This window comes from Thunnus thynnus, chromosome 2 (assembly GCF_963924715.1).
Source record: "Thunnus thynnus chromosome 2, fThuThy2.1, whole genome shotgun sequence".
Lineage (NCBI taxonomy): Eukaryota > Metazoa > Chordata > Actinopteri > Scombriformes > Scombridae > Thunnus > Thunnus thynnus.
The window spans coordinates 26,678,535-26,691,901 of record NC_089518.1 but is presented as its reverse complement, the minus strand read 5'-3'; the positions used below and the strand labels follow the sequence as shown (position 1 = coordinate 26,691,901).

Genomic DNA, 13,367 nt, shown 5'->3' with positions numbered 1-13,367 from the left:
GTAGTTTATTTTGACTCAATCCCAAATTCATTGTTCTGTTAACATAAATACTCACTTGTGCACTATATTTGTATTAATTAATTCGTAATAAGTCTCCAACAAATGCACTATTTATTCCTGTTTGAGTAACATTTGCTAAAAGAAAAGAAATCTGAAAAAAAAAAATCATAGAAGTGGGATATTTCGACCAAGAGAAATCCATGCTTTTCTGTCATTTTCCAGTCAGACTGAGAAGACAGTCACAGAAATAAGGAGAGAATATAAGGAAGATAATATCTGGAGGCTGACAAAACAATCAGAGAAAACTCAGGAGAAAGCGAGTAAGTTGACATTGAGTTGAGATTATTTTACCAACTGCTGTTTCTAAGGTTAAGAGTGAACTGTTAATAGATAAGAAGTCCTGAAGTTGCTTATAATCATTGAAACTTTCAACGTGGTAATTCAATCTACTGATGAGGATGAGAGGTGTGATACGGTCAAGAGCTCCAGAACGAGTGTGAACCTTTGAGTTGAGACCAAGACCGTGAAGAATACATCGTCAAGCTCAATGTCAGCGGGTGGTTATCAGTCACTCCTCCATGTATTGATAGGTGACTGAATATGACTAACGATACTTCCAAACTGCTAAATGACATTTCGTCATCTTACATAAGAAAATATTGACTGTGAATGAAGAGCTTCTCTCAGAAACGCAGTCAGCAAGGAGCCTCGGGATCACTCAATTGTTCCTGTTTAAGCATTTCCGTGCTGCACATTCATTCTGGACTGCATACCAGGTCGTTTCCCAGGATCATGCTCTGAATACTGAATAGCAGCAACATAATGTGGAATGGAGGCATTATGTGCACTTCCACAACAGCATTTTCTTCTCCAAAGATCTATTATCTTATCTTTCTGCAGCGTCTAAACATAACAACCACATCATTTGTCAGTTTAAGTGTGCATATTGTACTAATTTACTTGCTTGTCATTATGTGAAAGCACTCCAATGTTGACATTTTACAGAGGTGGTGATAAGTTACTCACATTTATCAGGATCTTTACTGCATTATTTATGTTTTCCTTTGTGAACGGAAAGATTTCCGGTCACAAATACATTCCTTTCCATGCAAAGAATTCAGCTTTCTCGAGATTGGCTATCAGCTAATTCTTCTGTGCAATACTCCTTTCATACCCCTGTGAGAAAACTTCCAAAGATGCTTTTGACAGACACACACACATATCAGATCATAGTCACTTCTGGGAACATTACATAGACTTATATTCATTTCCTGGAGACTTACCCTAACTGTAACCACTACTTGCCTAACCCTAACTTTAACCACTGACACAAAAATCATCTTTTTCCCAATTGTGGACACGGCTTTTGCCCCCAATTGGACAAGCTGTCCCTTGTTAATTGGTCCCAAGTCTTCAATTTGTCCCCAAAAGTAGCCTATGACAGACCACACACACACATACACACACACAACACAGATGTCTGCAGGCAGAGAGGAAAAGGAGTGGGAGGATGTGATGGTAAGATCTTTCCCCAGCTCTCCCTTCTTTCTGCTTACATGAGGTCACTCGACAGTCAGATTTCCCAATTCATGTGAGCATATGTTCTAATAATGATATCATCCCACCGTCTACAACAGAAAAACAATCATTTAGAAACAGAATTTCTGATACAAATGAGAATGAATATCAGTTTTATTTTGACATAATGACAACAGAATATTTGAATTGGCCCAAATTAAATTATAAAAAGAGCACACAATAAGTGATATATACAAAAGTAACATGACTTGTGACACCAGCAGAATTGAAAAGTTAACAATTTTAGAGACATTATCCTCGATTTCTTAGTATTTTAACCTTTTAAACACACATACTCAGTGGACAGTTCAATGACTTCTGATTCATCTTCATCTTCAGTGTCTCTAACCCATCTGGGCTGCAGCCTTGGCAGCTAACCGCTCCTGTTTCTCCTGTTCGGCCTTCTCCCTCATCTCCTTCTCCCTCTGGATCAGCTGCCTCTTTTCGGCCTCCCAGGCCAGCACCCGGCTCTCATACTGCTCCAGGTCTGGTTTCTCAGCAGCAGCCAGGTTCTGCTGGGCCAGAGCAGTCACTAAAGCCTGGAAGGAGGCGGCGTCCACTTTACCCTGAGACTCCAGCTGGCTGCTCAGTTCCTGGAGAGGCAGCGAAACAGGAAGAGGTTTAAGGCATCAGTCATCACTGCATTTCAATGATTTGGTTACAAATATCATTTGACTACATTTAAACAACTCCTATCAGTTCAGCCCCTTTAGAAAATATCTAAGCTGTTTTGATAATAAGCTAATATTCTCAAATCCCATGACAGTCACAGTCCAAGAAAAATTTAGATCTTCAGATAAAGAAATCAGAGTCCATGTATCATTTTAAGAAAAATGTGTTTATAAAACCCCCAAAAGACTAATACTGATAATAACTGTTGGCTTTAGGAGTTTATCAGTCTAAGTCGCAGTCTAGTCTCAAACAACATACTATAGTGACATAAACATAACTGCTGTGGAAAAACATTTAGACCACAAAAAGACCATCACAGTTTACACATGTATAAATTGTGTTTGTAAGACACTGAATGTCAAAGCAAGCAATCGAATTGAATATAATGCAGCTGTTTGTTAAAGTGTGCTGTTTTGTTAAATTTCGTATATAAACAGGGCTCTCCATGTGCCGCAAGTCAAACTTAAAATAAATCTGACAATAAAGTTAAATCCAATCCAAACTAAACTAATCAAATCCAATCCAATACAACATGGGGACAAAATTATCCAGTGAGCTAAACTAACTAATAGAAACTGAATGGACAATCTTCCCTTTGGGATAGATGAGCTTTCAACATATCGATACATAATTAAAAATATAACCAAGCAATTACAACTATAATGAATAAGTAAAATGAGAAAAGAACAAAACAGTGCATTTTTACAGGGTTTAGTCTGTTTTATATATCTGTAGTTTTGGAACACTGGCTGGTCGCTATCTGATTTATAAGACACAAACTTGATCAGTTAAGCAAGTCGAACCGTAAAACAGACTTATTAGATGAGTGCGGTTCACTTAAATTCAAGGATTTGAAGAATCTATCAGAGAGTCACTGGTGAAATAGTTTTTCTCTCAGTTGAATCATCAGATACTAATTTTCTCCTTCTGAATTCATCAACAAAATAAAGCAGTATATAGGCTTGACGTTACAAAGCAATGAGTGGAAAGACTAAATTACAGTTTTACTATACAGAGATCCCAACCAGCAGTCAGTCCAGCTCACAATTATCTAGACTACAGAGTTTTTTCTCAAGAAAAGGCAAAATATCTCAAAACCAATGCACTCTGACTCTATCTAAAGATCCATATTTCAGCGTAGACCATTGGTTTAAAGAAAGTCTGATGAGCTTTTCTCATCTTCCAGGAAGACACAGATTTCTGATGATTTCAGAGTAGAAATAAAAATGACTGAGATAAATATTTCACTACACGAGTATGTCGTTAGAGTTGTATTATCATCACGTGTGGTAATGTAGCTGGAACCATTTTAAATGTCTCCCTGTGGAGAGTTTAGAGAACCTATTTAATCAGATTTCAGAACAATCAATTTAAAAAAAAAACCCTCAGTATGCTGCTCACTGAGATTAGACTTGGAAGACTCTGAGTTACAACCCCGGACACGGCAGGAAACCCTGTTTGTCACGTTTACAGGACCGGCCTGACAAGGAAAAAACTGATGTAAATTCAGGGGCTGCTACAAACAAAAGCACACCTGGTGTAGACACCAAACCCCCACCTTGAATCTGCTGGTATAAGTAGATAGATTTGCCCGCTCCGCCTGGTCATCTTCATCTACGGCGTCCTCTTTCTTGTCTTCCTCTCCTGCGGACTCCTCTCCAGAGGAGTCAGAGTCTGAGGTAGAAGATAGTTCCTGCAGCAAGTTATTCATGTAGTCCAGCTGGAAAATAACACAAAAATTACGTTTGGTATGCGGAGGGAGTATTTTTTAAGTTTATGTTTGAAAATTTGAGTGCAGTTCAGCAGGTCCTGAAAGAGCTATTACTATCTGAAATGCCTTTATTTGTTGTTTTCAACTTTTTAAAAAGATGCTGTTGCTTATTCGAATGATTACAGAAGAGACGCATAATGATGAAAAACGCTGAACATGATATTTGACAACTTACCTCTTAATCTTAGAAAAAAAACATAAGATTAACTGCAACCAGAGGCAGTTATCTGAGATTTAATATTCCCTCTCTGTCCTACGGTGTTATCTGCTCTGTCTACATTATTGCTGCGCCGCTGTCTGACACAGGCTGTTTAGTTCCTGTTGCAGTGATTCTCACAGACGTCCTCAGTGCTCCAGGCTCTTCAAAATCTCATTAGACAAGGACAAAGCTGAACTATTGACTTGGACAGCACAAGCCAGATTAGAGGCACTACGCCCGACTGTGTGCATGCATATATGTAAAAAAAAATAACAACAATATGACAGCATGTGTGTTCTGTCTCAGCAGATGAAGACTGTCTGTGTCAAGTCCTTCACCTGGAGAGTAACAGCAGTCTGCCTCTACCGTGTCTGGGTGAGTTGATAATTCTGTTGTGTGACTCAGACACTTTGACATTTTGATTTTATGTACAGAATCCTATTTGAAAGAACGTTTATTACAGATTCATGTTACAGCAAAAGTCTAGAGGATGTGTTTGACGTCAAACCTGCAGTCAATAGAAAAGATCGATAACAAAAGTTCATTCCCGCCGACACAAATGACTTCAGGAGGGAACGTGATGTGGCACATTGTGATGTCTGTTTGTGCAGCATGTTTGTCTATATCTTGCACTTGTGTACGTTGTATGAGGACTGTACAGTACGTTGATGTTGTACATACATTGTGTGCTGTTTGTTGCTATAGTGCTGTTTTGTTTTCCTGCACGCTATGATATAATGTTTGCTCTCACTGGTATTACGGTGTGTGTCTATCTATGTGTTTGATTTGTTCTAATTGCTTGCCCACTCTGTAAAATACATTTTTTTTAAAAAACCGACTTCAAAGAACTGGCCAAGTGCAGGAAAATGCACCCCACCCCACATTTAAATTAACAATAATCTCTAAAGATTACATGAGACAAGACATGAATCTCTCCAGGTCTGAGTCAAAGATTAGACCAAGAAGGAAACTACTCACTAATTTCAGTCAAAGAAAAGAGAAAAACAACTTTGAAGGCATCCTTTACTCATGTTGTCTTTGGTTATATCATGTGACATAATTAAGGCTGCAACTAATGATTATTTTTGTTATCGATGAATATGCAGACTATTTAGTCAATTAATTGATTAATCTTTTAGGCTATAGAGTGTCAGAAAAAACATGAAAAATGTCATCACAATTTCCCAAAATCTAAGTTAACTTATTCAAAAGTGTTGCTTTATTAGACCAAAAGTCCAAAACTCAAAAATACTCAGCAAATAGTCACATTTAACAGTGAAATTTTGAGAAAAATGACTGAAACAATTATTTGATTATCAAAATTGTTGCTGATTACTTTTCTGACAATTGACTATGATTAGCTAGTCTTCAACAGACCTAAGAGTCACCTGGGTTTTCTTCATGTTAGAGTGGTAACCTTGGGACCACATTATATGGTCTGGACTTTGGAGATGTTTTGTGATGTCACCGTTCAGAGCAGTGCCACAAAATAACTACCTAATCCTAAACGACAATGTCTTATTTTTATATTTCTCACTGTACATAAATTAAACTAAATAAAACCTGTAGATGATAAACAGCTTTTTTGATGAACAAGCAGGATTGTATATTTCTATCCTTACTGTGTCTTTGGACAGCTTGACGTCACTACCGGGAGCAGCCGCAACACTCTCCATGACAGCCAGCGCTCGGCCCAGATATCCACGGGTCCAGTGGAGAGGCATCCCTTTGAATACGGCATGTATGCCCTTTAGCATCTCTATCTTGCCTGCACAGAGAAGAAAGAGGAGGATAAATGAGACGAGCAGCAACACAGGATTAATCCACTTCTGCCAAAATAACCGATACAAGGCCATGAGAGAAGAAGCCCAAATACACACCGAGGAGAGCATTGCCGAGTAGCTGAGCGCTGAGTCCGGCAGTGTTGTCTTGCTTCAGTCCACAGATGAGCAGTGATGCTCCCAACGCCCTCTCCTGTAACACCTGAACAGTGAGGCACAAGTGTTTTATTTTAAAGCGTCTGTCTTAGTCCTTACAAAACGGCTCACTAATGAGTTTCAGGCAACCATTTTTTTTTTTTTTTCCAAAAATGAACGTGTAGCATTTTTAAACAAAACCCCTCATTCATCACTCTGAGAATCAGGAAATTGATGACTTCAGTGTAAGTGCCCAAGGTCATACATTTCCAATTTAAGAACATTCTGGGATCATTTGTTTTCATAACACCTCCCATGTTGTCGCTTCTCCTGTTTCACTCACAGTGAGTTGTGGTCTGGTTGCTAGGTAACTGCCCAGAGCATACAGAGACAGGATCTGTGTGGAGGGAAGGTCGAAGGCCTCTTGATGCATCACCTCCTCAACCACAGAGCACGCACCTGGATATTACAACAAAACATTATGTCACTAATTACACTCTGTAATCAAAGTCATCATTGCTTTTCTTTTCTCTTTTCAGATGTTACTTTGTTGCTATTGCTGATATTTTTCAGCTAATATTACAGATTTTTTTCTTACAAATCCAACAACTGAAAGAGACAGGGGGAATGAAAGTGAATGAAAGTGTTAGGTTTCATAAAAATCACATGATTATGAGCAAAATCAATATCAGAATTCAGTCAAAAATACTGACATTTTATGTACTGTACTTTAAGTACTAAACAAACTCGAATCTATCATTTGTTGTAGTAAAAATTTAAAATACGACTGAAACACAGCTGCAACGATTAGTTGATTAGTTGGTTGACAGAAAATTAAATCACTGTTTTAATAATCACTTACATTTACATCATTTTGAGTCATTTTTCAACAAAAACTAAAATTCTCTCTCCAGTTTCTTAAATTATTGAAGATTTACAGTATGATTATCATATTTCATATATATCTTATAGCTTATTGTTACTTTGCATGTCTGCATGCTTCAAAAATGGTTATAATCAGGATTGCTTGGTTGTGTTTCGTTGCTACATGTTGCTGTATTATTGTACCAATGGTTTGATGTTTCCTTGTGCATGATGATGTCTTGCTGCTGTTGCCTTTATGGCATCTATTTGTCTTCTGTCTTTAATCTGTTGCCAGCTGGCTAACACTAGCACGATACAGAAATACTAATTAATGTGTTTTGTTCTTATAAATAAATACAAGAGAATAAATAAATGTGAATATTTTCTGGTTTCTTCAGTCTTCTGGGAGAGTCATCTGAATATATTTAGCTTATAAACTATTGCTTAGGACAATTCAAGGTCGCATCTTGGGCTTTGGGAAACAGTTATTGAGATTTTTCACCATTTTCTGACATTTTACAGACCAAACGACTAATCGCATTCCCATCACATCTGTATTTTACAAACAAAGAAAGAAAAGTTTGAAATCTGATTTGACTGCTCCCACCGCTGCAGTCACTCACATATTAAGTCAACAAGAATGTTTTTTGGAAACCTGCAAGGATATTTCAATCTGTCTGTATCATATTTTGTCCAAATGTTTGATTGAAAACATGTTTCAAAGCGCCTTACTTTTAAAGTCTCCATCCTTAATGTAAGAATCTATGAGCAGGTTGAAGGTGAAGTCATCTGGGAATATTCCGTACTGGACCTGCAAACACACACACACAAGATTTTTGTTTACAAAACAACACGTTTTATTTATGTACTGTAGTGTTTACCTGACATAATTTAGTAAAGATGGTGTACGTCACACACACAAATAACGCTGTCTCCTGATGCACCACTGACATCAAGACCTCTAATCTCACAGCAAGATGACACAAATCAAAACAACAACAGAGGCAGCCATACGCTCTGCTTTACCTCACTGTAAACACCTCATTGGCAAGTGGACGTCTCTGCTCTTGCAATAATTCAATGATGCCCAAATACTACAGCTCATTTAGGAACAGTACGCACGCTGGGTTGAAAATGTCAAACATGTTTGATGTTATTTGTGCTGCTCAGATCAGTTTGAAAATAAATCTGGGTGGTTAAGATTGAATCTGTAATCCTTCTCACTGCCAGATAACTGCAGCTGTCAGTCCTGATCAGGAGCCTCTTGTAGGAGAATGGGGGTCAGGTAACTGTGACTAGGAATGAGTGCAAGGTCGCGGTGACCTGTACCGATGCCAAACATGTCAGTCCACCGAACCAAGACAGGAGATATCTGGAGATATTGGGAAAGAGGCGGAATACCCCACACACACTCATCAAATTTGGTTAAAGTCCAAATTTAAGCGAAATTGAGAAATGTCCCATTCTTCTTTAAAATTTAGGATAGCCAAAAAGTCTGGTAAACAGGATGAGACTTGTCATGCAACTCGAACACACACACAGCCTGTCTTCAGTATAAAAAGGCATGTCACTTTCTGTCATGTTGGAAGATATCTCTGACTACGTTGTTAGTAGGGCCACTGTGAATAAAGAGATTCCCCCCTCTGACACCTGTGTCTCGACCAGCTGATTCCTCTTTCATCCACCTCTTTCTGCCACGACACTCTGATCTGATTTTCTCTCTGATTATGAAAATCTTCTCTTCGAAATTGTTTTCAGGTGTCTTTTCAACCCTTTGTCTAGTTTATTGTCTGTAAAGAATAAACGGAGGGAACACAATGTGTTGCGTACCTTGTTTTGAAGTGTGTGCAGGGCCTTCTCCCTGGCCCCGTATTTTAGACACTGTCTGATCCAGCTGTGAATGGTCCAGTCTCGCAGGTACCAACAGTTTGGACTATGACGAAACCTGCAGGGAAAAAAAACACACACACAAAAGGTTATATTGTATTTCCGTCACAGTTTTTCTTCATTAAGGTGTAATGGAGAATTGCAGGAAATGTGAGGAAGAGAGAAGAAATTATATGCAATCACACTTAAATGTCACGAGTCTGTGGAAAACAATTTCAGCTAATGAGACAAAATTAATTTGCGAATTTGTCACCAACAAGACAGCTTTATTAGCAAAAATCAGGATTTATAAATGAAATACACACAAATCAAAAATAGCTGAAGGTATTAGTAAGAACAATTACTATTTACAAACCTCCCAAAGTGAAAAGGTAGTTATTTCACTCCCGCCAGATTATGAAAATGAATGTGCTCTGAACAAGGGGTGCGATTGGGAAATATACTAAATCTTGTAATCACAAGAATGGACCAGATTCCAGAGGAAGGAGTAAACAGGAAAGGTCTGGAGTTGCCCAGAACAAAGAAAAGCATGTGACTGAACATAAACCAAAACAGACAAACCAAACAGACAATTCATTCCAAGAAAAGCACAAAAGTTGGTACCTCACACAAAAAACCAGCACTGAGCAGCATATTTGACACAGAAAATGTAGATGCAGAAACCGACGCAGAGAGAGCGTGACTTCTCTTACTTGTAAAGGTAATACTCTGCTTGATCGACTTCCTCTCTAGACGATATGTTGTCAACAAACTGAAAAACAAACACAGAATAAAAACTTTGTCCCCCTGCGCCTCCAATTTCAAACGTGTTTATTGCTTTATCAGTGACAAGTTTACAACAATTGATGGAATACAGGACGTAAAAATGTCAATACAGCTTACCCGCGACACACACAGAGAGCTAACTGGAAGGTTTCTTTCGTATGTCCTGTCCATGGTGGTGGCCAGAACAGCTGTACGTGAAAAAAAAGGAAAAGAAAGAACAACAAACAAAATTATTATTATTATTCAGTTAATTATGTGATAAATAAATTTAAGTCTGCGTCACAGTGGCAAAAGTTCCCAAAACAAACCAGAATGTATTGGATAATTTTACTCCATCATCAGTTATGAAAACATTTTACAAAACTTATCCCTGGTAAACTGTGTGAATGTTTATCTACACTATTGTAAGGCAACCCAGTCTCACATCAATGTGTGTAATAGCTATGTTGGTGCACAGCTTAAAACTTATTAGTTTCACAATAACAGCTCTGAAATTATGAGATGCCTATGATTTTTTTTGGCCTATTCTTTTCTATTGGCTTGTGTCCATGTCAGATGAATGTCAAGTTTCTGTCTGAACAAAACCAAAAAAAAAAAAAAAAAAAGGCTGACATGCCTTTTATTCGCAGTGGAAAATGCAATTTTTAATATAGTTTCGGCATTAAAATGCATTTTGATAACATTTCTAGTGAGAAATGTGCATTTGATTTTCATAATCTTTGTTCAGTGAATGTATATGATGTTTAGTTTGTCAGTTATTACAAAGATATTTTTTTCAGGCTATGGTGGTTGCTATGGTGGTTGCTATGGAGGCTGCCATAGCTGAAAGCACGTAGTTGCATGTTGTTTGAATCATTGCTCTTGTGTTGTGTAGTTATCTGAGCTGTTGTGTTATTTGTGTTATTTTATGTAACTGCTTGATGATGTTCTTCGTATTGTTGAGTTATCGAGGACACTTTTGTGTTTTTGTGTTGAGAAATGTTAAAGATATCATTAAAAGAAAACAAGTGACAGTGAGAAAATACTTCCGGCGGGTTCTCCAGTCAGCCAATTGTAAAGCTTCAAACTCTGGATTTCAAAGTCAAATTCATCCCTGTGGCACTTTGAAAATCTACGTTTTTTTTTTATTGAAGGAACGTCATCAAACAGTTACATAAAATATCACAAATAACATAACAGCTCAGATAACTGCACAACGCAAAGACAATGATTCAAACAACATGCAAGCTATGGTTTCAGTGATAGCAGTATCCATAGCAACCACCATGGCAACGAAAAGTGATAGTGTGAAAATATCTTCGTTATAACTGACAAACTAAACATCATATACATTCAATGAGCGAAGATTATGCAAATCAAATGCACATTTCTCTCTAGAATTGTTATCAAAACACATTTTCATGCTGAAACCATCTTAAAATATTGCATTTTCCACTGAGAATAAAAGGAACGTCAGCCATTTTTTTGTTTTGTTTTGTTTTCGCAGACAGGAACTTGACAGTCATGTGACGTGGATGCGGGCCAATAGAAAAGAATAGGCCAAAAAAACCCAAAACATAGGCATCTCACAATTTTAGAGCTGTTATTGTGAAACTAATATGTTTTGCGCTGTGCACCAACGTAGCTATTACACATATTAATGTGAGACTGGGTTGTGTGAGGTTACCAAACAGTGCACCATGTCGCTGTAGCGCTACACTGCCACCGTGTGTTGATCACCTGCACACACAGTAAAATGTGATGCTGGGCTGCTGCATGCAGCAATCCATACAACAAAAATAATGTTGGGTGCCACTGACACATTTTAGTCAGTACAAAAACATCATTCAAAATTTACATCTCAAGATCAACTGCATTATAATAGGAGGACAAGACTACTTTAAAGGCTCCAAACACTGCCTTTTCTTGCCTGACTTTAGAAGATATAACCAGTGTATCCTTTGTAGCTTTCAGTATCTCACAATGAGATCCTTTGGATAATCCCCAACATCTTATAGGTAGTAGGACAGTTCAAAACATGTGCTATGATGAAACATTACTGTTACCACTCTTACCCAGGTTCTGAGGATCTCTCTCTCTTGCCTCCCACACTTTGGTGTCTGTATAAGCTGACGAGAGCAACCATCTTCTAGCTGCAAAGACAAACATGAAGTCATGAAGATACTACATATATGTTAAAGGACGGGTTCACAATTTTTCATGTCTGTCTTAAAACAATAGTTAGGAGCCCAAATGAACATTTAAATAGGTTCTCCTTGCCATAATCATTCCTCCTGTTCATACTGACCATTATAGGATCCCTTCATAACGCACTTGTATTGTAAATGGTGGAATGTAAAACTGTGTGAGGAAACACAAAGAGGGAATGTGATGCTAAACAGTCTGTAACTGTGGCAGATATCCACTTAGTGTGACTGACTCAGACTGCTGAAGCCTCATACGAGCTTCAGACCAACTTTTAAATGCATTTTTCACAAAATGACTTTGTGGACACACTGTGCATTTTGGCCTCCATCACTTACATTGAAAGTACACTTGAAGGGGATCTTAGGGAAGAATGATTACAGAAAAGAAAACCTCTTTCAATGTTTATCTGGGCACCTGTCTATTGTTTTAAGACAGACTTTAGACAATATTAGTTAAATAAAAGTGTAATGACAGAAAACTGTGGTTCAGATTAGCCTCGGTAAGGTTAGCTGCCAACAGTCAGCTAACAACAAGGACTGCGGACATTTAGTTCTTCTTATCAAAACAGCTAAATGTTAGTCAAATTAATACAAGCTAAATAAACTGTGTACGAGAACCAAACCGTGGTTGTATCGTAGTCGGGTGTAAGATGTATTTACCTGAAAGAGACGGAGATACACGTTTAACTTTGACAGCTGCAGTCACACATCGCTTCAACACGGAGGATGCCATCTTTGGACGATACCATTTCAACGCCGGGGAGGGGGAGTCTTGGATATTTGTAACTGTCTTAATGGCTCAAACCAAACGTCGGCTCTGCCGCTAACAAACACGGGAGTCGTCATCAAGCAAAAGTAAGACATGTCAAATATTACGTATTTTTATTATTTTATGCACAGAAGATGTATTTGCTCGTAATACATGAGCGAATAATATGCAAGTTTAAAAAATAGCCCGAAACTACAGTAAACACTGTCTTTAACGCAGTGCAAACTTTATGTAAACCAGACAGAGAAGTCTTCAAATTAAATCAAATGTATCAAAAATATTTTTTATTTTCTTATTTTCATCCCTTAATATCTGTAATTTAAGTGACAGACTATTGGAGGTTGAAAACAAATCGATAAAAGCAACGTTTGGAACCAAAACTGTACGTGAATTTCATCAATCTACAATCTGCACATTAGCTCCCGTTTTTATGGGGGCCTAAATGTGACACAGAAAGTAAATAAATGACTATTATTAAAAAAAATAAAAAAGGAATAAATGTGCAATAATAAACAAATAATACATTTTTCTTTATTTCTTCATTTATTTATATATTCATTTAGTCATACTTTTTAAACCTTATTCATTCATTTTTGACTCATTTATACATTTCTTTTTATTTGCATTTATTTAGTTCCATATTTATGTATTTATTTTCACATTTATGTATATCATTTCTTTATTTATTTCCACACTTATTTCTGTTTTGATATTAAAATTGAAATAGGCTAGCCAGTAAGCACAGTGAAGAAAATAATAA

The 13,367-nt window shown here is 37.5% G+C and overlaps 1 protein-coding gene across 1 annotated transcript; it reads right to left on the bottom strand.

Annotated features, from left to right (window-relative positions):
• Window positions 1-1,674: 1,674 nt before the first annotated feature.
• Window positions 1,675-12,623, bottom strand: mrps27 (mitochondrial ribosomal protein S27). Its single transcript, XM_067613229.1, has 11 exons — window positions 12,499-12,623; window positions 11,707-11,784; window positions 9,770-9,840; window positions 9,580-9,638; window positions 8,831-8,945; window positions 7,733-7,811; window positions 6,480-6,595; window positions 6,101-6,203; window positions 5,843-5,988; window positions 3,809-3,970; window positions 1,675-2,171 (listed from the first exon to the last, which is right to left on the bottom strand). Exons 1-11 carry the CDS (start codon window positions 12,569-12,571, stop codon window positions 1,923-1,925), a joined length of 1,251 nt encoding a protein of 416 aa, XP_067469330.1. The 5' UTR covers window positions 12,572-12,623; the 3' UTR covers window positions 1,675-1,922.
• Window positions 12,624-13,367: the final 744 nt, after the last annotated feature.

Bases quoted from the DNA above. Each gene is read 5' to 3' on its own strand.
- mrps27 (XM_067613229.1), bottom strand. From the start codon at position 12,571: ATGGCATCCTCCGTGTTGAAGCGATGTGTGACTGCAGCTGTCAAAGTT. The intron at 9,841-11,706 runs GTAAGAGTGGTA...TTTCACGTACAG, and splicing joins GAGAGATCCTCAGAACCTGG to CTGTTCTGGCCACCACCATG. The intron at 3,971-5,842 runs GTAAGGATAGAA...GTTATTTTCCAG, and splicing joins TCAAGCTGTCCAAAGACACA to CTGGACTACATGAATAACTT.